The following is a 26,094-nucleotide window of genomic DNA, read 5'->3' as shown; positions in this document are numbered from 1 at the left end:
TTTTAAAGCAATGAGGACTCGGATCAGATTTACTCACATTTTATAAAATATTATAGAATTATATGCATAGTGTGTTCAAAATATTGATTATAAAAATGAGGATGATTGGAAAAAATACAAAACTTTGTAAATTATGAAGATTTTTCTACATACCTTAAATACATAACTATTAACGGTTTGCACAAGGTTTTTTAGCTCTTGATTTTGCTATAATTAAAAAATATATATTAGGGTAATTTTGATTGTCTCGATAAATTTATAGTGAGGCTAAAATTATATACTGCTCTTACATGCGATATTTAGTAGACACACAATTGAAAAAAAAAAAAAAAAAAAAAGATATCCGAGGTCTCAAGCAGCAATATATAATAAATTAACTATTCAACACTTAGTAGAGAGTGATATTTTTACCATCTTTAAACTTAAAACCAGCTCCCCTTTACTAAACATTATGACGAACCTTATATCCTTATTACAAACCATATACATATACTCGGTATTAAAGGTTACATGAACGACCTTGATATACGTATTTGCTAAATATTATAAATTATAACGAATGATTTAATACGTGCGGTCACAGTGGAAGCTGCTGCTATTATTGGGTATATTCAGTGCCCTGCTTGTATATATTGTATACTGGATTAATAATATTAGAGGTTGTTTGTCTAGGAAAATATGTCATACACTGATTTGAATCATTCTTTATTGGACCTACTACTAGAGTCTGATACTTGAACGGTTCAGCAGCCATTTATCGAATATTGCACTGGTTGACTCATGCTGCTCGATTTCATCCAGCTGCCACATAAGAAATACTGTTGTTAAATTGTAGTAAAGCTCCAAAATTAGCATAACGTTTTATGTTAATTTTTCAGAAGTTTCCAGACATACTTAATTTAATAAGTAGATTATGTCCTTCACCGAAAGATATCGAGGCCTTAATTAAAAACTACTTAGGTAACGCCGCGTATAAGGCGAAGGAAAAAAGGGCCCTCGATTTCCCTTTAAGCGCGACTTCAGAAGGAGTAAATCTTTAGCGAATCCCCTTCTGCAAATAACTTGACCCGATTTCTTGGTGAAAAGAAAACTCGTTTTACCACGTACCGATGGTGTAACGAGAACTTAAATCTATGGAAACGCGATTCATTTTTATGCGACATTCAGAAGGGAATTTGAGCCGATTATAACATTTCGGCACTAAAAACATTGTATCTATTTGTAGTTCGATCGAATCTTGAATTCGCAAATATAACCTGGCCTCCCTCTTGTTACCAAAACAACATTATGTCGAATGTTTTCACCAAAAATTGATTTTTTTCGAAATCAAACTAAGTATACCAGCGTCTTATTTGGGTCACCTAGATTACGAAAACACCGGGTTATAACAGGATCCGAGCAGAACTAAGGGAATGAGAGCACTTTGAAAATCATATTTTGAGGCCAAAAATGGGCATCAAAAATGCCATATCTCGGCTATCGTAGGAGCTACGACCTTGCGGATGGTCTCGTTGGATTCTAAATGAAGAAACTAAGACAAAACCGTTGGAATTTTCCCGATAGCTCCAATAGAAGCCGAAATATCGACCTTCAAAGTTTGGGTTTTTTCATTTTTCGGGTATACCCCCCCGTATCGAATTTTTTCACCAAAAATTGATTTTTTTCGAAATCAAACTAAGTATACCAGCGTCTTATTTGGGTCACCTAGATTACGAAAACACCGGGTTATAACAGGATCCGAGCAGAACTAAGGGAATTAGAGCACTTTGAAAATCGCGAAAAAGTCGTTTTCGACGTCCGTTTTTGAGGCCAAAAATGGGCATCAAAAATGCCATATCTCAGCTATTAGAAGAGCTACGACCTTGCGGATGGTCTCGTTGGATTCTAAATGAAGAAACTAAGACAAAACCGTTGGAATTTTCCCGATAGCTCCAATAGAAGCCGAAATATCGACCTTCAAAGTTTGGGTTTTTTCATTTTTCGGGTATACCCCCCCGTATCGAATTTTTTCACCAAAAATTGATTTTTTTCGAAATCAAACTAAGTATACCAGCGTCTTATTTGGGTCACCTAGATTACGAAAACACCGGGTTATAACAGGATCCGAGCAGAACTAAGGGAATGAGAGCACTTTGAAAATCGCGAAAAAGTCGTTTTCGACGTCCGTTTTTGAGGCCAAAAATGGGCATCAAAAATGCCATATCTCAGCTATTAGAAGAGCTACGACCTTGCGGATGGTCTCGTTGGATTCTAAATGAAGAAACTAAGACAAAACCGTTGGAATTTTCCCGATAGCTCCAATAGAAGCCGAGATATCGACCTTCAAAGTTTGGAATTTTTCATTTTTCGGGTATACCCCCCCGTATCGAATTTTTTCACCAAAAATTGATTTTTTTCGAAATCAAACTAAGTATACCAGCGTCTTATTTGGGTCACCAAGATTACGAAAACACCGGGTTATAACAGGATCCGAGCAGAACTAAGGGAATTAGAGCACTTTGAAAATCGCGAAAAAGTCGTTTTCGACGTCCGTTTTTGAGGCCAAAAATGGGCATCAAAAATGCCATATCTCAGCTATTAGAAGAGCTACGACCTTGCGGATGGTCTCGTTGGATTCTGAATGAAGAAACTAAGACAAAACCGTTGGAATTTTCCCGATAGCTCCAATAGAAGCCGAGATATCGACCTTCAAAGTTTGGGTTTTTTCATTTTTTGGGTATACCCCCCCGTATCGAATTTTTTCACCAAAAATTGATTTTTTTCGAAATCAAACTAAGTACACCAGCGTCTTATTTGGGTCACCTAGATTACGAAAACACCGGGTTATAACAGGATCCGAGCAGAACTAAGGGAATGAGAGCACTTTGAAAATCGCGAAAAAGTCGTTTTCGACGTCCGTTTTTGAGGCCAAAAATGGGCATCAAAAATGCCATATCTCAGCTATTAGAAGAGCTACGACCTTGCGGATGGTCTCGTTGGATTCTAAATGAAGAAACTAAGACAAAACCGTTGGAATTTTCCCGATAGCTCCAATAGAAGCCGAGATATCGACCTTCAAAGTTTGGAATTTTTCATTTTTCGGGTATACCCCCCCGTATCGAATTTTTTCACCAAAAATTGATTTTTTTCGAAATCAAACTAAGTATACCAGCGTGTTATTTGGGTCACCTAGATTACGAAAACACCGGGTTATAACAGGATCCGAGCAGAACTAAGGGAATGAGAGCACTTTGAAAATCGCGAAAAAGTCGTTTTCGACGTCCGTTTTTGAGGCCAAAAATGGGCATCAAAAATGCCATATCTCAGCTATTAGAAGAGCTACGACCTTGCGGATGGTCTCGTTGGATTCTAAATGAAGAAACTAAGACAAAACCGTTGGAATTTTCCCGATAGCTCCAATAGAAGCCGAGATATCGACCTTCAAAGTTTGGAATTTTTCATTTTTCGGGTATACCCCCCCGTATCGAATTTTTTCACCAAAAATTGATTTTTTTCGAAATCAAACTAAGTATACCAGCGTCTTATTTGGGTCACCAAGATTACGAAAACACCGGGTTATAACAGGATCCGAGCAGAACTAAGGGAATTAGAGCACTTTGAAAATCGCGAAAAAGTCGTTTTCGACGTCCGTTTTTGAGGCCAAAAATGGGCATCAAAAATGCCATATCTCAGCTATTAGAAGAGCTACGACCTTGCGGATGGTCTCGTTGGATTCTGAATGAAGAAACTAAGACAAAACCGTTGGAATTTTCCCGATAGCTCCAATAGAAGCCGAGATATCGACCTTCAAAGTTTGGAATTTTTCATTTTTCGGGTATACCCCCCCGTATCGAATTTTTTCACCAAAAACTGATTTTTTTCGAAATCAAACTAAGTATACCAGCGTGTTATTTGGGTCACCTAGATTACGAAAACACCGGGTTATAACAGGATCCGAGCAGAACTAAGGGAATGAGAGCACTTTGAAAATCGCGAAAAAGTCGTTTTCTACGTCCGTTTTTGAGGCCAAAAATGGGCATCAAAAATGCCATATCTCAGCTATTAGAAGAGCTACGACCTTGCGGATGGTCTCGTTGGATTCTGAATGAAGAAACTAAGACAAAACCGTTGGAATTTTCCCGATAGCTCCAATAGAAGCCGAGATATCGACCTTCAAAGTTTGGGTTTTTTCATTTTTTGGGTATACCCCCCCGTATCGAATTTTTTCACCAAAAATTGATTTTTTTCGAAATCAAACTAAGTACACCAGCGTCTTATTTGGGTCACCTAGATTACGAAAACACCGGGTTATAACAGGATCCGAGCAGAACTAAGGGAATGAGAGCACTTTGAAAATCGCGAAAAAGTCGTTTTCGACGTCCGTTTTTGAGGCCAAAAATGGGCATCAAAAATGCCATATCTCAGCTATTAGAAGAGCTACGACCTTGCGGATGGTCTCGTTGGATTCTAAATGAAGAAACTAAGACAAAACCGTTGGAATTTTCCCGATAGCTCCAATAGCAGCCGAGATATCGACCTTCAAAGTTTGGAAATTTTCATTTTTCGGGTATACCCCCCCGTATCGAATTTTTTCACCAAAAATTGATTTTTTTCGAAATCAAACTAAGTACACCAGCGTCTTATTTGGGTCACCTAGATTACGAAAACACCGGGTTATAACAGGATCCGAGCAGAACTAAGGGAATGAGAGCACTTTGAAAATCGCGAAAAAGTCGTTTTCGACGTCCGTTTTTGAGGCCAAAAATGGGCATCAAAAATGCCATATCTCAGCTATTAGAAGAGCTACGACCTTGCGGATGGTCTCGTTGGATTCTAAATGAAGAAACTAAGACAAAACCGTTGGAATTTTCCCGATAGCTCCAATAGCAGCCGAGATATCGACCTTCAAAGTTTGGAAATTTTCATTTTTCGGGTATACCCCCCCGTATCGAATTTTTTCACCAAAAATTGATTTTTTTCGAAATCAAACTAAGTACACCAGCGTCTTATTTGGGTCACCTAGATTACGAAAACACCGGGTTATAACAGGATCCGAGCAGAACTAAGGGAATGAGAGCACTTTGAAAATCGCGAAAAAGTCGTTTTCGACGTCCGTTTTTGAGGCCAAAAATGGGCATCAAAAATGCCATATCTCAGCTATTAGAAGAGCTACGACCTTGCGGATGGTCTCGTTGGATTCTGAATGAAGAAACTAAGACAAAACCGTTGGAATTTTCCCGATAGCTCCAATAGCAGCCGAGATATCGACCTTCAAAGTTTGGAATTTTTCATTTTTCGGGTATACCCCCCCGTATCGAATTTTTTCACCAAAAATTGATTTTTTTCGAAATCAAACTAAGTATACCAGCGTCTTATTTGGGTCACCAAGATTACGAAAACACCGGGTTATAACAGGATCCGAGCAGAACTAAGGGAATTAGAGCACTTTGAAAATCGCGAAAAAGTCGTTTTCGACGTCCGTTTTTGAGGCCAAAAATGGGCATCAAAAATGCCATATCTCAGCTATTAGAAGAGCTACGACCTTGCGGATGGTCTCGTTGGATTCTAAATGAAGAAACTAAGACAAAACCGTTGGAATTTTCCCGATAGCTCCAATAGCAGCCGAGATATCGACCTTCAAAGTTTGGAAATTTTCATTTTTCGGGTATACCCCCCCGTATCGAATTTTTTCACCAAAAATTGATTTTTTTCGAAATCAAACTAAGTACACCAGCGTCTTATTTGGGTCACCTAGATTACGAAAACACCGGGTTATAACAGGATCCGAGCAGAACTAAGGGAATGAGAGCACTTTGAAAATCGCGAAAAAGTCGTTTTCGACGTCCGTTTTTGAGGCCAAAAATGGGCATCAAAAATGCCATATCTCAGCTATTAGAAGAGCTACGACCTTGCGGATGGTCTCGTTGGATTCTGAATGAAGAAACTAAGACAAAACCGTTGGAATTTTCCCGATAGCTCCAATAGCAGCCGAGATATCGACCTTCAAAGTTTGGAATTTTTCATTTTTCGGGTATACCCCCCCGTATCGAATTTTTTCACCAAAAATTGATTTTTTTCGAAATCAAACTAAGTATACCAGCGTCTTATTTGGGTCACCAAGATTACGAAAACACCGGGTTATAACAGGATCCGAGCAGAACTAAGGGAATTAGAGCACTTTGAAAATCGCGAAAAAGTCGTTTTCGACGTCCGTTTTTGAGGCCAAAAATGGGCATCAAAAATGCCATATCTCAGCTATTAGAAGAGCTACGACCTTGCGGATGGTCTCGTTGGATTCTAAATGAAGAAACTAAGACAAAACCGTTGGAATTTTCCCGATAGCTCCAATAGCAGCCGAGATATCGACCTTCAAAGTTTGGAAATTTTCATTTTTCGGGTATACCCCCCCGTATCGAATTTTTTCACCAAAAATTGATTTTTTTCGAAATCAAACTAAGTACACCAGCGTCTTATTTGGGTCACCTAGATTACGAAAACACCGGGTTATAACAGGATCCGAGCAGAACTAAGGGAATGAGAGCACTTTGAAAATCGCGAAAAAGTCGTTTTCGACGTCCGTTTTTGAGGCCAAAAATGGGCATCAAAAATGCCATATCTCAGCTATTAGAAGAGCTACGACCTTGCGGATGGTCTCGTTGGATTCTGAATGAAGAAACTAAGACAAAACCGTTGGAATTTTCCCGATAGCTCCAATAGCAGCCGAGATATCGACCTTCAAAGTTTGGAATTTTTCATTTTTCGGGTATACCCCCCCGTATCGAATTTTTTCACCAAAAATTGATTTTTTTCGAAATCAAACTAAGTACACCAGCGTCTTATTTGGGTCACCTAGATTACGAAAACACCGGGTTATAACAGGATCCGAGCAGAACTAAGGGAATGAGAGCACTTTGAAAATCGCGAAAAAGTCGTTTTCGACGTCCGTTTTTGAGGCCAAAAATGGGCATCAAAAATGCCATATCTCAGCTATTAGAAGAGCTACGACCTTGCGGATGGTCTCGTTGGATTCTGAATGAAGAAACTAAGACAAAACCGTTGGAATTTTCCCGATAGCTCCAATAGAAGCCGAGATATCGACCTTCAAAGTTTGGAATTTTTCATTTTTCGGGTATACCCCCCCGTATCGAATTTTTTCACCAAAAATTGATTTTTTTCGAAATCAAACTAAGTATACCAGCGTCTTATTTGGGTCACCTAGATTACGAAAACACCGGGTTATAACAGGATCCGAGCAGAACTAAGGGAATTAGAGCACTTTGAAAATCGCGAAAAAGTCGTTTTCGACGTCCGTTTTTGAGGCCAAAAATGGGCATCAAAAATGCCATATCTCAGCTATTAGAAGAGCTACGACCTTGCGGATGGTCTCGTTGGATTCTGAATGAAGAAACTAAGACAAAACCGTTGGAATTTTCCCGATAGCTCCAATAGAAGCCGAAATATCGACCTTCAAAGTTTGGGTTTTTTCATTTTTCGGGTATACCCCCCCGTATCGAATTTTTTCACCAAAAATTGATTTTTTTCGAAATCAAACTAAGTATACCAGCGTCTTATTTGGGTCACCAAGATTACGAAAACACCGGGTTATAACAGGATCCGAGCAGAACTAAGGGAATTAGAGCACTTTGAAAATCGCGAAAAAGTCGTTTTCGACGTCCGTTTTTGAGGCCAAAAATGGGCATCAAAAATGCCATATCTCAGCTATTAGAAGAGCTACGACCTTGCGGATGGTCTCGTTGGATTCTAAATGAAGAAACTAAGACAAAACCGTTGGAATTTTCCCGATAGCTCCAATAGCAGCCGAGATATCGACCTTCAAAGTTTGGAAATTTTCATTTTTCGGGTATACCCCCCCGTATCGAATTTTTTCACCAAAAATTGATTTTTTTCGAAATCAAACTAAGTACACCAGCGTCTTATTTGGGTCACCTAGATTACGAAAACACCGGGTTATAACAGGATCCGAGCAGAACTAAGGGAATGAGAGCACTTTGAAAATCGCGAAAAAGTCGTTTTCGACGTCCGTTTTTGAGGCCAAAAATGGGCATCAAAAATGCCATATCTCAGCTATTAGAAGAGCTACGACCTTGCGGATGGTCTCGTTGGATTCTGAATGAAGAAACTAAGACAAAACCGTTGGAATTTTCCCGATAGCTCCAATAGCAGCCGAGATATCGACCTTCAAAGTTTGGAAATTTTCATTTTTCGGGTATACCCCCCCGTATCGAATTTTTTCACCAAAAATTGATTTTTTTCGAAATCAAACTAAGTATACCAGCGTCTTATTTGGGTCACCTAGATTACGAAAACACCGGGTTATAACAGGATCCGAGCAGAACTAAGGGAATAAGAGCACTTTGAAAATCGTGAAAAAGTCGTTTTCGACGTCCGTTTTTGAGGCCAAAAATAGGCATCAAAAATGCCATATCTCAGCTATTAGAAGACCTACGACTTTGCGGGTGGTCTCGTTGGATTCAGAACGACGAAACTAAGACAAAACCGTTGGAATTTTCCCGATAGCTCCAATAGCAGCCGAGATATCGACCTTCAAAGTTTGGAATTTTTCATTTTTCGGGTATACCCCCCCGTATCGAATTTTTTCACCAAAAATTGATTTTTTTCGAAATCAAACTAAGTACACCAGCGTCTTATTTGGGTCACCTAGATTACGAAAACACCGGGTTATAACAGGATCCGAGCAGAACTAAGGGAATGAGAGCACTTTGAAAATCGCGAAAAAGTCGTTTTCGACGTCCGTTTTTGAGGCCAAAAATGGGCATCAAAAATGCCATATCTCAGCTATTAGAAGAGCTACGACCTTGCGGATGGTCTCGTTGGATTCTGAATGAAGAAACTAAGACAAAACCGTTGGAATTTTCCCGATAGCTCCAATAGAAGCCGAGATATCGACCTTCAAAGTTTGGAATTTTTCATTTTTCGGGTATACCCCCCCGTATCGAATTTTTTCACCAAAAATTGATTTTTTTCGAAATCAAACTAAGTATACCAGCGTCTTATTTGGGTCACCTAGATTACGAAAACACCGGGTTATAACAGGATCCGAGCAGAACTAAGGGAATGAGAGCACTTTGAAAATCGCGAAAAAGTCGTTTTCGACGTCCGTTTTTGAGGCCAAAAATGGGCATCAAAAATGCCATATCTCGGCTATCGTAAGAGCTACGACCTTGCGGATGGTCTCGTTGGATTCTAAATGAAGAAACTAAGACAAAACCGTTGGAATTTTCCCGATAGCTCCAATAGAAGCCGAAATATCGACCTTCAAAGTTTGGGTTTTTTCATTTTTCGGGTATACCCCCCCGTATCGAATTTTTTCACCAAAAATTGATTTTTTTCGAAATCAAACTAAGTATACCAGCGTCTTATTTGGGTCACCTAGATTACGAAAACACCGGGTTATAACAGGATCCGAGCAGAACTAAGGGAATGAGAGCACTTTGAAAATCGCGAAAAAGTCGTTTTCGACGTCCGTTTTTGAGGCCAAAAATGGGCATCAAAAATGCCATATCTCAGCTATTAGAAGAGCTACGACCTTGCGGATGGTCTCGTTGGATTCTAAATGAAGAAACTAAGACAAAACCGTTGGAATTTTCCCGATAGCTCCAATAGAAGCCGAGATATCGACCTTCAAAGTTTGGAATTTTTCATTTTTCGGGTATACCCCCCCGTATCGAATTTTTTCACCAAAAATTGATTTTTTTCGAAATCAAACTAAGTATACCAGCGTGTTATTTGGGTCACCTAGATTACGAAAACACCGGGTTATAACAGGATCCGAGCAGAACTAAGGGAATTAGAGCACTTTGAAAATCCTGAAAAAGTCGTTTTCGACGTCCGTTTTTGAGGCTAAAAATGGGCATCAAAAATGCCATATCTCAGCTATTAGAAGAGCTACGACCTTGCGGATGGTCTCGTTGGATTCTGAATGAAGAAACTAAGACAAAACCGTTGGAATTTTCCCGATAGCTCCAATAGAAGCCGAGATATCGACCTTCAAAGTTTGGAATTTTTCATTTTTCGGGTATACCCCCCCGTATCGAATTTTTTCACCAAAAATTGATTTTTTTCGAAATCAAACTAAGTATACCAGCGTCTTATTTGGGTCACCTAGATTACGAAAACACCGGGTTATAACAGGATCCGAGCAGAACTAAGGGAATTAGAGCACTTTGAAAATCCTGAAAAAGTCGTTTTCGACGTCCGTTTTTGAGGCTAAAAATGGGCATCAAAAATGCCATATCTCAGCTATTAGAAGAGCTACGACCTTGCGGATGGTCTCGTTGGATTCTGAATGAAGAAACTAAGACAAAACCGTTGGAATTTTCCCGATAGCTCCAATAGAAGCCGAGATATCGACCTTCAAAGTTTGGAATTTTTCATTTTTCGGGTATACCCCCCCGTATCGAATTTTTTCACCAAAAATTGATTTTTTTCGAAATCAAACTAAGTATACCAGCGTCTTATTTGGGTCACCTAGATTACGAAAACACCGGGTTATAACAGGATCCGAGCAGAACTAAGGGAATGAGAGCACTTTGAAAATCGCGAAAAAGTCGTTTTCGACGTCCGTTTTTGAGGCCAAAAATGGGCATCAAAAATGCCATATCTCGGCTATCGTAAGAGCTACGACCTTGCGGATGGTCTCGTTGGATTCTAAATGAAGAAACTAAGACAAAACCGTTGGAATTTTCCCGATAGCTCCAATAGAAGCCGAAATATCGACCTTCAAAGTTTGGGTTTTTTCATTTTTCGGGTATACCCCCCCGTATCGAATTTTTTCACCAAAAATTGATTTTTTTCGAAATCAAACTAAGTATACCAGCGTCTTATTTGGGTCACCTAGATTACGAAAACACCGGGTTATAACAGGATCCGAGCAGAACTAAGGGAATGAGAGCACTTTGAAAATCGCGAAAAAGTCGTTTTCGACGTCCGTTTTTGAGGCCAAAAATGGGCATCAAAAATGCCATATCTCAGCTATTAGAAGAGCTACGACCTTGCGGATGGTCTCGTTGGATTCTAAATGAAGAAACTAAGACAAAACCGTTGGAATTTTCCCGATAGCTCCAATAGAAGCCGAGATATCGACCTTCAAAGTTTGGAATTTTTCATTTTTCGGGTATACCCCCCCGTATCGAATTTTTTCACCAAAAATTGATTTTTTTCGAAATCAAACTAAGTATACCAGCGTGTTATTTGGGTCACCTAGATTACGAAAACACCGGGTTATAACAGGATCCGAGCAGAACTAAGGGAATTAGAGCACTTTGAAAATCCTGAAAAAGTCGTTTTCGACGTCCGTTTTTGAGGCTAAAAATGGGCATCAAAAATGCCATATCTCAGCTATTAGAAGAGCTACGACCTTGCGGATGGTCTCGTTGGATTCTGAATGAAGAAACTAAGACAAAACCGTTGGAATTTTCCCGATAGCTCCAATAGAAGCCGAGATATCGACCTTCAAAGTTTGGAATTTTTCATTTTTCGGGTATACCCCCCCGTATCGAATTTTTTCACCAAAAATTGATTTTTTTCGAAATCAAACTAAGTATACCAGCGTGTTATTTGGGTCACCTAGATTACGAAAACACCGGGTTATAACAGGATCCGAGCAGAACTAAGGGAATGAGAGCACTTTGAAAATCGCGAAAAAGTCGTTTTCGACGTCCGTTTTTGAGGCCAAAAATGGGCATCAAAAATGCCATATCTCAGCTATTAGAAGAGCTACGACCTTGCGGATGGTCTCGTTGGATTCTAAATGAAGAAACTAAGACAAAACCGTTGGAATTTTCCCGATAGCTCCAATAGAAGCCGAGATATCGACCTTCAAAGTTTGGAATTTTTCATTTTTCGGGTATACCCCCCCGTATCGAATTTTTTCACCAAAAATTGATTTTTTTCGAAATCAAACTAAGTATACCAGCGTCTTATTTGGGTCACCAAGATTACGAAAACACCGGGTTATAACAGGATCCGAGCAGAACTAAGGGAATGAGAGCACTTTGAAAATCGCGAAAAAGTCGTTTTCGACGTCCGTTTTTGAGGCCAAAAATGGGCATCAAAAATGCCATATCTCAGCTATTAGAAGAGCTACGACCTTGCGGATGGTCTCGTTGGATTCTAAATGAAGAAACTAAGACAAAACCGTTGGAATTTTCCCGATAGCTCCAATAGAAGCCGAAATATCGACCTTCAAAGTTTGGAATTTTTCATTTTTCGGGTATACCCCCCCGTATCGAATTTTTTCACCAAAAATTGATTTTTTTCGAAATCAAACTAAGTATACCAGCGTGTTATTTGGGTCACCTAGATTACGAAAACACCGGGTTATAACAGGATCCGAGCAGAACTAAGGGAATTAGAGCACTTTGAAAATCGCGAAAAAGTCGTTTTCGACGTCCGTTTTTGAGGCCAAAAATGGGCATCAAAAATGCCATATCTCAGCTATTAGAAGAGCTACGACCTTGCGGATGGTCTTGTTGGATTCTGAATGAAGAAACTAAGACAAAACCGTTGGAATTTTCCCGATAGCTCCAATAGAAGCCGAGATATCGACCTTCAAAGTTTGGAATTTTTCATTTTTCGGGTATACCCCCCCGTATCGAATTTTTTCACCAAAAATTGATTTTTTTCGAAATCAAACTAAGTATACCAGCGTCTTATTTGGGTCACCTAGATTACGAAAACACCGGGTTATAACAGGATCCGAGCAGAACTAAGGGAATGAGAGCACTTTGAAAATCGCGAAAAAGTCGTTTTCGACGTCCGTTTTTGAGGCCAAAAATGGGCATCAAAAATGCCATATCTCGGCTATCGTAAGAGCTACGACCTTGCGGATGGTCTCGTTGGATTCTAAATGAAGAAACTAAGACAAAACCGTTGGAATTTTCCCGATAGCTCCAATAGAAGCCGAAATATCGACCTTCAAAGTTTGGGTTTTTTCATTTTTCGGGTATACCCCCCCGTATCGAATTTTTTCACCAAAAATTGATTTTTTTCGAAATCAAACTAAGTATACCAGCGTCTTATTTGGGTCACCTAGATTACGAAAACACCGGGTTATAACAGGATCCGAGCAGAACTAAGGGAATGAGAGCACTTTGAAAATCGCGAAAAAGTCGTTTTCGACGTCCGTTTTTGAGGCCAAAAATGGGCATCAAAAATGCCATATCTCAGCTATTAGAAGAGCTACGACCTTGCGGATGGTCTCGTTGGATTCTAAATGAAGAAACTAAGACAAAACCGTTGGAATTTTCCCGATAGCTCCAATAGAAGCCGAGATATCGACCTTCAAAGTTTGGGTTTTTTCATTTTTCGGGTATACCCCCCCGTATCGAATTTTTTCACCAAAAATTGATTTTTTTCGAAATCAAACTAAGTATACCAGCGTCTTATTTGGGTCACCTAGATTACGAAAACACCGGGTTATAACAGGATCCGAGCAGAACTAAGGGAATGAGAGCACTTTGAAAATCGCGAAAAAGTCGTTTTCGACGTCCGTTTTTGAGGCCAAAAATGGGCATCAAAAATGCCATATCTCGGCTATCGTAAGAGCTACGACCTTGCGGATGGTCTCGTTGGATTCTAAATGAAGAAACTAAGACAAAACCGTTGGAATTTTCCCGATAGCTCCAATAGAAGCCGAAATATCGACCTTCAAAGTTTGGGTTTTTTCATTTTTCGGGTATACCCCCCCGTATCGAATTTTTTCACCAAAAATTGATTTTTTTCGAAATCAAACTAAGTATACCAGCGTCTTATTTGGGTCACCTAGATTACGAAAACACCGGGTTATAACAGGATCCGAGCAGAACTAAGGGAATGAGAGCACTTTGAAAATCGCGAAAAAGTCGTTTTCGACGTCCGTTTTTGAGGCCAAAAATGGGCATCAAAAATGCCATATCTCGGCTATCGTAAGAGCTACGACCTTGCGGATGGTCTCGTTGGATTCTAAATGAAGAAACTAAGACAAAACCGTTGGAATTTTCCCGATAGCTCCAATAGAAGCCGAGATATCGACCTTCAAAGTTTGGGTTTTTTCATTTTTCGGGTATACCCCCCCGTATCGAATTTTTTCACCAAAAATTGATTTTTTTCGAAATCAAACTAAGTATACCAGCGTCTTATTTGGGTCACCTAGATTACGAAAACACCGGGTTATAACAGGATCCGAGCAGAACTAAGGGAATGAGAGCACTTTGAAAATCGCGAAAAAGTCGTTTTCGACGTCCGTTTTTGAGGCCAAAAATGGGCATCAAAAATGCCATATCTCAGCTATTAGAAGAGCTACGACCTTGCGGATGGTCTCGTTGGATTCTAAATGAAGAAACTAAGACAAAACCGTTGGAATTTTCCCGATAGCTCCAATAGAAGCCGAGATATCGACCTTCAAAGTTTGGAATTTTTCATTTTTCGGGTATACCCCCCCGTATCGAATTTTTTCACCAAAAATTGATTTTTTTCGAAATCAAACTAAGTATACCAGCGTCTTATTTGGGTCACCTAGATTACGAAAACACCGGGTTATAACAGGATCCGAGCAGAACTAAGGGAATGAGAGCACTTTGAAAATCGCGAAAAAGTCGTTTTCGACGTCCGTTTTTGAGGCCAAAAATGGGCATCAAAAATGCCATATCTCAGCTATTAGAAGAGCTACGACCTTGCGGATGGTCTCGTTGGATTCTAAATGAAGAAACTAAGACAAAACCGTTGGAATTTTCCCGATAGCTCCAATAGAAGCCGAGATATCGACCTTCAAAGTTTGGGTTTTTTCATTTTTCGGGTATACCCCCCCGTATCGAATTTTTTCACCAAAAATTGATTTTTTTCGAAATCAAACTAAGTATACCAGCGTCTTATTTGGGTCACCTAGATTACGAAAACACCGGGTTATAACAGGATCCGAGCAGAACTAAGGGAATGAGAGCACTTTGAAAATCGCGAAAAAGTCGTTTTCGACGTCCGTTTTTGAGGCCAAAAATGGGCATCAAAAATGCCATATCTCAGCTATTAGAAGAGCTACGACCTTGCGGATGGTCTCGTTGGATTCTAAATGAAGAAACTAAGACAAAACCGTTGGAATTTTCCCGATAGCTCCAATAGAAGCCGAGATATCGACCTTCAAAGTTTGGGTTTTTTCATTTTTCGGGTATACCCCCCCGTATCGAATTTTTTCACCAAAAATTGATTTTTTTCGAAATCAAACTAAGTATACCAGCGTCTTATTTGGGTCACCTAGATTACGAAAACACCGGGTTATAACAGGATCCGAGCAGAACTAAGGGAATTAGAGCACTTTGAAAATCGCGAAAAAGTCTTTTTCGACGTCCGTTTTTGAGGCCAAAAATGGGCATCAAAAATGCCATATCTCAGCTATTAGAAAAGTTTGGAATTTTTCATTTTTCGGGTATACCCCCCCGTATCGAATTTTTTCACCAAAAATTGATTTTTTTCGAAATCAAACTAAGTATACCAGCGTCTTATTTGGGTCACCAAGATTACGAAAACACCGGGTTATAACAGGATCCGAGCAGAACTAAGGGAATTAGAGCACTTTGAAAATCGCGAAAAAGTCGTTTTCGACGTCCGTTTTTGAGGCCAAAAATGGGCATCAAAAATGCCATATCTCAGCTATTAGAAGAGCTACGACCTTGCGGATGGTCTCGTTGGATTCTGAATGAAGAAACTAAGACAAAACCGTTGGAATTTTCCCGATAGCTCCAATAGAAGCCGAGATATCGACCTTCAAAGTTTGGAATTTTTCATTTTTCGGGTATACCCCCCCGTATCGAATTTTTTCACCAAAAATTGATTTTTTTCGAAATCAAACTAAGTATACCAGCGTCTTATTTGGGTCACCTAGATTACGAAAACACCGGGTTATAACAGGATCCGAGCAGAACTAAGGGAATGAGAGCACTTTGAAAATCCTGAAAAAGTCGTTTTCGACGTCCGTTTGACGACCTTCAAAGTTTGGAAATTTTCATTTTTCGGGTATACCCCCCCGTATCGAATTTTTTCACCAAAAATTGATTTTTTTCGAAATCAAACTAAGTACACCAGCGTCTTATTTGGGTCACCTAGATTACGAAAACACCGGGTTATAACAGATTTCGAGCAGAACTAAGGGAATGAGAGCACTTTGAAAATCTAATGACTATTCTTCACCTTGAAATATTTGTTTATGATGAACATTATTATTTCAGGTAACCAAAGTTTAAACACAACAGTAGAAGAAGAAAATCGATGGAAGTCGCTAGTGCCAGAGGGTCTACGGGCGCGTTGTCCAGCAGCGCGGACAGCGTCACCGGTCACATGCACCACTCGATGTCCACCCCCGCGGGGGTAGACGGCGGTGGATCTCGTACGCCCCCGACGACACCCAAAAAGGGCGGCAAGATGCTCGCCATGAGGGTCCAAATGTTGGACGATACCATCACCATCTTCCAAGTTCAAGTAAGTCATTATAGGTTAAACTATTAAACTGTTAAAGACTTCTATACAGGTGGATTATTTTTGTATATTTTGTCGATGTTCATTGAAAGAATCTGAAATAATTTCTTGAGAAAGAATTAAATCAAACGGGTCAGGTCTGGTGAGCGAGCCGGCCATCCCGTTCAACCTCAGTGCCTAACTATTTAGACAAATTGGCAAATGATTTTGTTTATTAGAGGTCTGCATCAATCTTTCGTGCCAAAATTTGTAATTGACTTTTTAGAATTAAAAATTAAAGGAACAATCCATAGTAAAACTAATAAATTGCATCAAATTAAGATAAACATAAAGGAGCCCCCCTAACAGCTCTGTTTATAACACGCTCCAAAGCCGAAAGCTCTGTTTAGAGGAAATTCGGCTAATTATAGCTTGAAAGTCGGTAAAACCGGTCTCTTCCTAGTGTCGGCCCATTTAATTAACGAAAACTGTCATCGGATTAATTCTATATAATCCGCGGGATCTGTTTCTCCTGATGTAGTTGATTTGAACGTGGTAAATCGATCGATTTTTTCTAATTAGTCCTTAACAGATACGGTAAATGAGTAAAAAATTTCCATTGTAAAAACTTAAAACAAAACTTGTTAAATGGTATGCAATATATAGGGTGTTATTTAATAAGTGTTTGATATTTACCAGGGTTAAAAAGTTCCTATACATGTGTGCTTTAAAATGCTTGGTTTTCAAGATACAAGATGTCAAAGATTTATTTTTGTTGTGCATAATTTCCTAAATATAATGCCGATTTCTAAACGAAAATTGGTACCTGTGGTGTTTTTTGACATGAGAAATTTGAATTTGTCCTTAATTTAGCTCTTTCTTGCAGAGGGCTTTTTTCACCACCTTGTATTATATTTCTGGTGAAAGAAATGAATTCCTTAATCATTTCTACGCGAAAAAGGTACTTTATGAGGTATCTTTAGCAGCAACCGTTTTCGATTTGAAATAATCGATGCATATGTTTTCAAAAAGTCAAATAATTGTTTAAAATTACTTTTTTTAATTAAAATGAAAAACAGACGAACACTAAATAAAAACGGGGTGAGAAACCAGATCATAATCACAATACATGTTGGAAATGTACACTTCCTGTTTGTATGCTCCTTTTCATTGATTCGCATACTCTTTGGAATATTCCTGGAGTATTTTGGCATCCTTCTACGCGAGTACCTTTTACACGTAAAAATTTTGAAAAAAGGAATTTATTTCTTTGACCAAAAATATAATACAAAGCTGAACCAACAGTCATGAGCCTTTGAAAGTCATAAAAGACACACACTATTTTTTTATTCCAGGCAGTTGGACCCCGCCTCATTTGCCTGGAATTTCAGGATTTTTTATTATAATTCTCGGACGTGGATTTATATGGCTGAAATTCATAATCCATGATTTAATTGTATTAATTGTAATTCCAGGCAGTTGCTGTCATTCCCGGACTTGGTCCCATCAACTGCCTGGAATTCTTCATCCATTATTTTACTTTATTTTTGAGCCAGGCGAATTGTATCCGAATTTAAAAGTAATTGTAATCAATCAAAGTAATTGTATCTACATTTAAGTAATTGTATGTGTATGCCAGGCAATCGGGGTTATTCCGAGATGTGGGTTCAACTGCCGAAAATTATAAATCCATGATCTTATTCCCTGTTTTCTACTAAAAGAGTCTCTTAAATATCTTTTTAATTTGGCCTTAAAGACATGCACATTTCCGTCATGCTGGAAACTGGCTAGGGTATGTCCGATGATGAAAAAGGGGGATGCTTCTGATATTACCAATTACAGACCAATTGCGATTCTCAGTAGTTTTGGAATTTTCTTTGAGAAAGTCATATACAACCGTATGTTTCCAGCAGTTCATAGACTCATCGCCACTCAGCAACATGGATTTATGCCCCAACGTTCTACAATGCCTAATCTGCTTCAATTTTTAAGTGATGCTATTGATGACGTCGGCCAGACTGATGTAGTTTACACAGACTTCTCAAAGGCCTTTGACTGCATTGATCATTTTACTGTACTTAAAAAACTATGCTCTTTTGGATTTAGTCCATCATTACTTGTCTCTTTTTTAGATCATATCTTACTTATAAATTTAAAGTAAATATATCTAAATGTAAAGGAGTGACATTCACTCGGAAACGTAAACCATTAAATTACGTATACAGTATTAGTTCTAAAGAATTAGAGCATTGTAAAAATATACATGATTTGGGGGTTACATTTGATACCCAACTGACATTTATTCCCCACACTCAGTCAGTCCTTTCATCCGCAAATAGAGTTTTAGGTTTCATAATGAGAAACTGTAAACAATTCACTAATATTACATCTCTTAAAACACTGTTTTACTCACTAGTTCGATCAAGACTTGAATATTGCTGCTTAGTGTGGTATCCAATATATCAGATTCATGTTATGGCTCTAGAGAATGTTCAAAGAAAATCCTCAAATTTGTGCATTTGAAGGAAACTGGTGTCTATCCTCAAAGAGGATTTAATAATGCTCTTTTACTGTCTCAGTTTAATATTGATTCTCTTAATTTTAGAAGGATTTTGCTTGTTTCTAATAACTTTGTATATAATCTTATTGATTCGCCCCATCTTTTATCAATGTTAGTACCAAATGTAACTCACGGCTTACCGAAACATTTTATTGTCCTCATTCGAGAACTAACATTGGTAATAAGTCACCAATTTTTGTTATGACCACAAATTTTAACAGCATCTCTGCTTTGTGCGATATACATAACTGTTCTCTTAGACAAGTAAGTATTTTCACTAGGGAAATTTTCTCCCCTCTTATTTAAGTTAGATGTGTAGGTCTTATAGCTTAAGCACATATTGTATTTTTCAGTTTTTTTTTTCATATTTTATATCTGTTAATTGGTGTGCTAGCTTTGTTCTGTAAATAGTTTTGTACTGTTGAACAATAAATAATAAATAAATAAATATTTTTTTTTTTATTTTGTAATTCCAGACAGTTGAGGTAATTCCCGGACGAGGTCCCAACTAACTACCTGGAATTTTTGATCCATTTTTTATTCCGATAGCGCCCTCCTCAAGTAAAAGCTCAATTCATTATTAGGGACCAATTAAAATTTCTCATGTCAAAAAATCCCTGATGGGTTTTCCTTCAGAAGTCGGCATTATTTAGGAAATTATGCAACAAATAATGACACCCTGTATCTTGAAAACCAAGCATGTTATAATATAGACGTCAATGCATAGGAATTTTATGCCTTAAAAATACTTGTGAAATAACATCATAACACTCTGTAAAAGAAATCACATGACACAGGGGTCAACTCAATATACTGTAACCAGGTTTTAAAATAAATTTTTGAAAAAAATATATACTGAGTGCTCCTCGTATATTTAACGACCGGTTATTGTCAGACTGATAATGTGGAAGAAACTCAGGTTTTCTAGGTTACTAAGCCATAATTTTTTATGTCACTATTTAACCAGTGGGTTGACTTGTTAGTAAATATACGCCGTCATATACCATGGTGGGCGTCGTATTTCAATCGTTTGTATAGTCACATTTTTTTCGCCTTTTAAGAGATAATAGACGTCCCCGAAAAAAAAATGTGTCGTAATTAATGGCGCCAATGTGTATTATAATATCGAGGTTGACTCAATATATTATACAGATTTTTCCAAGTCTTTTGATTGGGTTAACCATGGGGTGCTCTTGCAGAAGCTTACGGCTTTAGGTATCGTGGGGCCTCTTCTTCATCCGAGGTAGAACCCAGATTGTTAATCTTGGAGGTACATATGTTCCTCTGAAATTTTGGTGCCATCTGGGGTGCCACAGGGCTCTCACTCGGGCCCTGTTTTGATTGATTTAGTTTGGAAACTTCAAAATTGTCGTGTGCTAATGTTTGCTGATGATGTGAAGCTATTTAGGCCTATCACATCCCTTTCCGATGCTGATGTGCTCCTGCAAAAAGACCTTAATTTGTTCTTTGATTGGTGCCACTTGAATAGAATGTCCCTTAATAAAGTGCCATAAGATTACTTTTTCTAAGCAAAGAAACCCTATTGCTTTTCTTGTCAAAACAGAGAATATTATTTATTGACTCCAGGTTGTTTTTTAAAAGTCACCTCAATCAGGTGACTGGTAGGGCAATGGAAATGCTGGGTTTTATCCAACGATCTACAACTGATTTGTCTTTGTTTACTGTTAGATTGACTCAATTGTGTGGTCCCCGTCATATAACTGCTACATCAAGCAGATTGAAAAAACTCAAAATAAATTTTTAAGGGTGGCTGCTTTTAGATGTGGTTACAGGAGACAGGAGGAGTATTACTATCAGTGGGTCAGGGATAACCTGAACTTACCCACATTAGAGTCACGAAGAACTTACATTACTCGACTTATGTTTTATGCATAAGGTTTTAAATGCTACTATAGATTGTCCCGAGTTATTGTCTCTTTTTAAACTTAGGGTGCTTTCCAGATATTAATTTCCCGGTATTAATGAGCCAATTAGACAGATAGAACAGATACGCTTTTTTGACTCTAGGATTACATCTTTTAAGGGGCAGTTAAAGAATATTATTTCATAGGGGCTTTAATTAATTAACTCATCTACACCTTTCATTGATTTATAGATAGTTTTGTATCTGAATATATATGTTTGTATGGGTATGCTATGTAACACTTTTGTAAATGGATTCCCTAAATAAATAAATAAACAAATTTTATACACTGAGTTCGAATTATCACTGGACCTTCCATATAAAACTATATTTTGACATGTGCTGCCCCTTATAGGTGACATTTTTTCATTTATATTAAAATCACAGGTACTATCGTAGGCGTACCGTTAGCGGTACGACTTTTCTTGAATAACACTCACATCGAACAAAATATAATAATTACGAATTATTTTCACGTATGCTCAGTTAGTATACAAATTACTCGAGGTGCTGCTGGTGATTTCCGCTTGCCATTTTTGAATTAAACTGCGTTACGACAAGATGGTGTTGCAAAACACTAAAGGTAGGTGTTTTTGGGAAAAAAAAGATCCTCTGGAATAAAATTGACTAAGTCCTCACCGTGATATTCTGATGAAACTGAATGAATTATTCCAATAGAGGTTGAAAATCAACCACTAACTCTAACTTAGACTTATGATGCTTATTTGCAGGTATACATACTATAGGCCCGATTTACTGATAATGATGTCAGCGATATAATGAGGAAATTAATTATCTAAATTATGTGATCATTTTTTTTGGCCCATAACAATAATAAATTTATATAATAATAACATTAACAATAATTTGTATAAGTTTGGTAATAGGAGGAGTAATAGGATTTCTTTAAATTATAACTGTGTATGGAATACCTCTTTTGTGATCTCAATATAGTTTTTCCAGCAGTTCCCTTAACAACAAAACCGCAATTTACCACTGACTCAATCAACAACCCTTTTTTTGTAATACCTTTCTTAGTTCATAATTAGTTAATTCATTCTGAGCAAATACTTAACATAATTTACCTTGTTGCATGAATTCCTTGATTTTTACTTTATACTAGTCACGTTTTGATTTTCTTATTAATTTTGTCAACTAATTTTTTTGTACTCGTTTAGTATGTTAATAGAACCGTTGATCTTGTACACTGTTTTCTTTTAGGAAGTCTCTTTTTTTTAATTTGCAATCAGGTTTAACATTCCGAATGCAATGTCGTTAGATCTGGGTGAAAGATTAAAAATTAACAGCGCTAGAGTTAGTTTGATGAAAAAGAAATTTGAAATTTAATGAGAAAGGGACTTATCCAGGGAATTTGGAATACTAAATAGGCTGGAAAGATGTGTAAATGAATTGTTTTAGAGACCATTGTTCCTTAAATGGGAGTAGTGTTCACCTGCGAACAATCTTTGCTGCCGATTTACGTCAATTGTGAAACTCCCGGGGAGGATGATATTTTCTAACGTAAATGCGACCTGGAAAGGCCAATGAGTGGAATATTCCTAAATTGATCGCAGTAGCAAATCGAATAAGGTCCAATTGCAAATTCATGACGAAAAAATTGCTTTGGTGGTTGGACGAGTTGGATGTGTGTGAAACATTACAAGTTGATAGCAGTAGAGTGAGTTTGATGAAACAGACATTTGAATTATAATGAGAATGGGGCTTATCCAGAGATTTTGTTATACCAAATAGTGTGGAAAGGTGTGCAAATAACATATATAGATTCAGGTTTTTTCTTGTAATTGTTTTTCGTATGTACTCAAATTGATAAGATTTTCTATTTTATTCAAAAAATTTATTTGTGCTCCTTTCAACATCATTTTCAATTTCAGAGATATTTCAATGGGCGATTCCTTGAAAAAAAAATGAGAAAAAGTTTCTATAAATATGGGTCCGGAAATGCATAGTTTTCAAGATACAGGATGATCAATTTTTTTAAAAATATTATTTTTTAAAAATTTGGCAGTATTACTCGTTCTATTAAGAGGTTAATTTTGCCCTAATTAGATTAAAATTATAGGTTCAGTGGCGTCCCGGGGGACATCTTGAAAATGTACGCCACTGCTTTTTTTTCAACTTTAATATTTGTTGTTTGATTAAGCATTTAAAAATACAACTTTTTCGCCTCTTGTATTTTTTTGGTATGTCACTTCGTTTTCGACAAAAAAAAATAAATACCGGTTTATTGCATGCCACTGGACAAATTTGGTTTATTAATTTTTGGTGAAAAAATCACAGGTGTCTTGGAAAACAAAAAAATCATTTCTGCATGGAGGTTTGACATTGACAAGTGTCTTAATATTAAAAAAAAAATAAAAAAAAATGTATCACCATGTATCTTGAAAACTGTGCATTTCCGGACCATAGAAACTTTCTCTCATATTTTTTTACAAGGAATCGCCCATTGAAATATCTCGGTCTATTTTTCGAACACCCTGTATATTTAGATCACCAAGACTAGAATCAATGCAGGTAACTTCACTTAGGTCATGAGTCCATGTAAATGAAAACATAGTTCTAAGCACTCTGTAATTATTATTACAAGCGCTAGTCAAGAAGATCGTACTCACAATTAATCAATCAAGGACTATCATTTTTCGATTTCTTCTTGAAGAGTGTTCTACTCTTCTCTAAAGAGAATGACAGTAATAGTAGACCTCATGGAAACCTGATCAAACATATAGATTAAATTAATGGATGATAAGTGGAGAAAAACCAAAGAGACGAAAGATCCTCCTCTCCTTGGAACATGGTGCCGTGGTATTTCAAGACAATAAAAGAGCCTACATAAATAATTATGTCAATGAATCCCTTAAACTTGAAACAGCCCCGAGACGTCTTCTTTAGGATCATTTTTGAGCCGTTCACTGAACAGCATAAGTCAGTAAAATTTGCAGTGTACTTTTTGACTTGCATTGCTATGAAAATTATCGAACTCGTTTTCCAATTTTATCCCCTCGCCCTGTGACAATGTAAAACCTACAACTCCGGAGGCATTCCGAAAAGGAACGAGTTTTCGTTATTCGGCAGCTGTAAGTCGTAAAGTGTCGTTTTTTATGGGTTCGCTGCGTAGTCATGCCGTAAATAAGTAAACAGCAGCGTATTACCGGAATTCGTTCTTCCTGAAAAATCTCTTTGATGCTGCTACGGTAATAACTAACCCCACCCCCTCCTTCCCTCTCTCGACAACCTGGACTGACTGTTTTAACGGAAAAGAAAAGGGTTATTGGAATTGTTCGATGACTGTTTAATTGGATTTAAGAAAATTAGGAAAACGGACGGAATTAATGTGTTCCCACCAATAAATCCCGACCCTGAAAAGCCGCAATAAATTTCACTCATTATTTATTATGAATATTTTTTTATTTGATAGCTCACTAGCAGGAAATGCGAACCATAAATTCTTCAATTACCATTCGATAATGAGCTTAACGACTTTCTAATGGTTATAGTACCGTGTCGAGGCCTCGCATCGAAATTCTTAGGTTAGTGTTTGACACACAAACACTCTATTATCAGTCGGTATTAACTCGGCAAATAACTCACCCGTTAATTGCGTTACTTCGTTTACTCATTTTCCACTTAATCAGCGGGTCCGTTTCGATTTAGTGGCCAATAAATTTATTCGCTTTTAAGAAACAGGAAAAGTTCGTTAAAACTTATATGGATGTACGTAGCTCTGCTTCACTTCTTTCCTTATTGTTTCGTCCTTTATTTTGCTCACCTCTCAATTTGAGCATAAAATTTGCTGCATCCTACAGTTAGATCTGATTTTTTTATTTATTCATTGACCTTGTGCTAAGCACATTTAATCAAGAAAAGCCTCTATAATTTTTTGAGAGCCATATTTTTTGTTTCTCAACTAGTTGGATGAGGCCGAGTATACTGGCATATAGCTTCATCCTTTCACTATAACTAGCCGCAAACCGCATTGCCGAAGTCGGCGATGCAGCTGAGTTATGGCTATCAGAGTGGGGCAAGTTTTCGACTTTGAGAATTTTGTGCATTTTTTTCAGGGAAAAAATTTTTTATTTTTAAATCTTCTTGAAAATTAGTTTTCTTATAGATTTCGACCCGTACATTACGAAAATGCTATTCATTTTTTTCAAAAAAATTTTCTAATATTTTTTTTTTGAACTCAAAGTTACAAAAACAGATCAACTTCTGATAGCCATATTTTTTGTTTCTCAACTAGTTGGACGAAGCCGAGTATACTGGCATATAGCTTCATCCTTTCACTATAACTAGCCGCAAACCGCATTGCCGAAGTCAGCGATGCAGCTGAGTTATGGCTATCAGAATGGGACTAGTTTTCACCATTAAAAAAAATTTTATTTGACTTTGAGGTCAAAAAAATAGATAAGATAATTTTTTTTTGAAAAAATGAATAGCATTTTCGTAATGTACGGGTCGAAATGTATAAGAAACCAAATTTTCAAAAAAATTTGAGAGATTTTTTTTCTTCGTACTTTTGACGACCTAGTATGTGCATTTTTTTCAGGGAAAAAAATTTTTGTTTTTAAATCTTCTTGAAAATTAGTTTTCTTATAGATTTCAACCCGTACATTACGAAAATGCTATTCACTTTTTTCAAAAAAATTTTCTCATATATATTTTTTGACCTCAAAGTTACAAAAATAGGTCAACTTCTGATAGCCGTATTTTTTTTTTCTCAACTAGTTGGATGAAGCCAAGTATACTGGCAGATAGCTTCATCCTTTCACTATAACTAGCCGCAAACCGCATTGCCGAAGTCAGCGATACAGCTAAGTTATGGCTATCAAAGTGAGACTAGTTTTCGCCATTTAAAAAAAAAATTTTGACTTTGAGGTCCAAAAAAAATATAAGATAATTTAAAAAAAAAATGAGTAGCATTTTCGTAATGCACGGGTCGAAACTCATCTTCGTCAGAACTGTCATTTTCAATGACAAGTTGCCGTTTTACTGCCCTACCTTGTTGTTTTCTTAGTTTCGTTTCCTTTTCAATAACTTTTTCTTTGAGTTCTTGAATTTCTGGAGTGGAATTTAAATGACCCGTTTTTGCCCGAGTTTTGCATTTTCTTTTTTCAACGCCCCCAGGTACCGCTTGAGGTGGAGGTAAAATTTC

General features: G+C 37.6%; 1 protein-coding gene and 1 long non-coding RNA gene across 6 annotated transcripts in view; one reads left to right on the top strand and one right to left on the bottom strand.

Annotated features, from left to right (window-relative positions):
• LOC126745904 (FERM, ARHGEF and pleckstrin domain-containing protein 1-like) overlaps window positions 1-26,094 on the top strand; it is a 79,861-nt gene that overhangs the window by 1,311 nt on the left and 52,456 nt on the right. For both annotated transcript variants that reach the window (XM_050453946.1, XM_050453947.1), the window contains exon 2: window positions 16,218-16,467. In XM_050453946.1, coding sequence (XP_050309903.1) covers window positions 16,258-16,467 — 210 coding nt within the window. In that variant the 5' untranslated portion in view covers window positions 16,218-16,257. The remainder of the gene's footprint in view (window positions 1-16,217; window positions 16,468-26,094) is intronic.
• LOC126745905 (uncharacterized) lies at window positions 2,549-9,176 on the bottom strand. 4 transcript variants are annotated; one of them, XR_007663750.1, is made up of 4 exons: window positions 8,543-9,176; window positions 6,713-7,078; window positions 4,058-4,150; window positions 2,707-2,959 (listed from the first exon to the last, which is right to left on the bottom strand). It is a non-coding gene; the product is annotated as an uncharacterized LOC126745905 (long non-coding RNA). The 4 variants fall into 4 exon arrangements; XR_007663749.1 differs by lacking the exons at window positions 2,707-2,959; window positions 4,058-4,150 and adding an exon at window positions 2,549-2,686; XR_007663748.1 differs by lacking the exons at window positions 2,707-2,959; window positions 4,058-4,150 and adding an exon at window positions 3,634-3,784.

The sequence above is a fragment of the Anthonomus grandis genome, chromosome 16 (assembly GCF_022605725.1).
Source record: "Anthonomus grandis grandis chromosome 16, icAntGran1.3, whole genome shotgun sequence".
Classification (NCBI taxonomy): domain Eukaryota; kingdom Metazoa; phylum Arthropoda; class Insecta; order Coleoptera; family Curculionidae; genus Anthonomus; species Anthonomus grandis.
The sequence above is the reverse complement of the archived record's forward strand: the minus strand, read 5'-3'. Positions and strand labels throughout refer to the sequence as shown.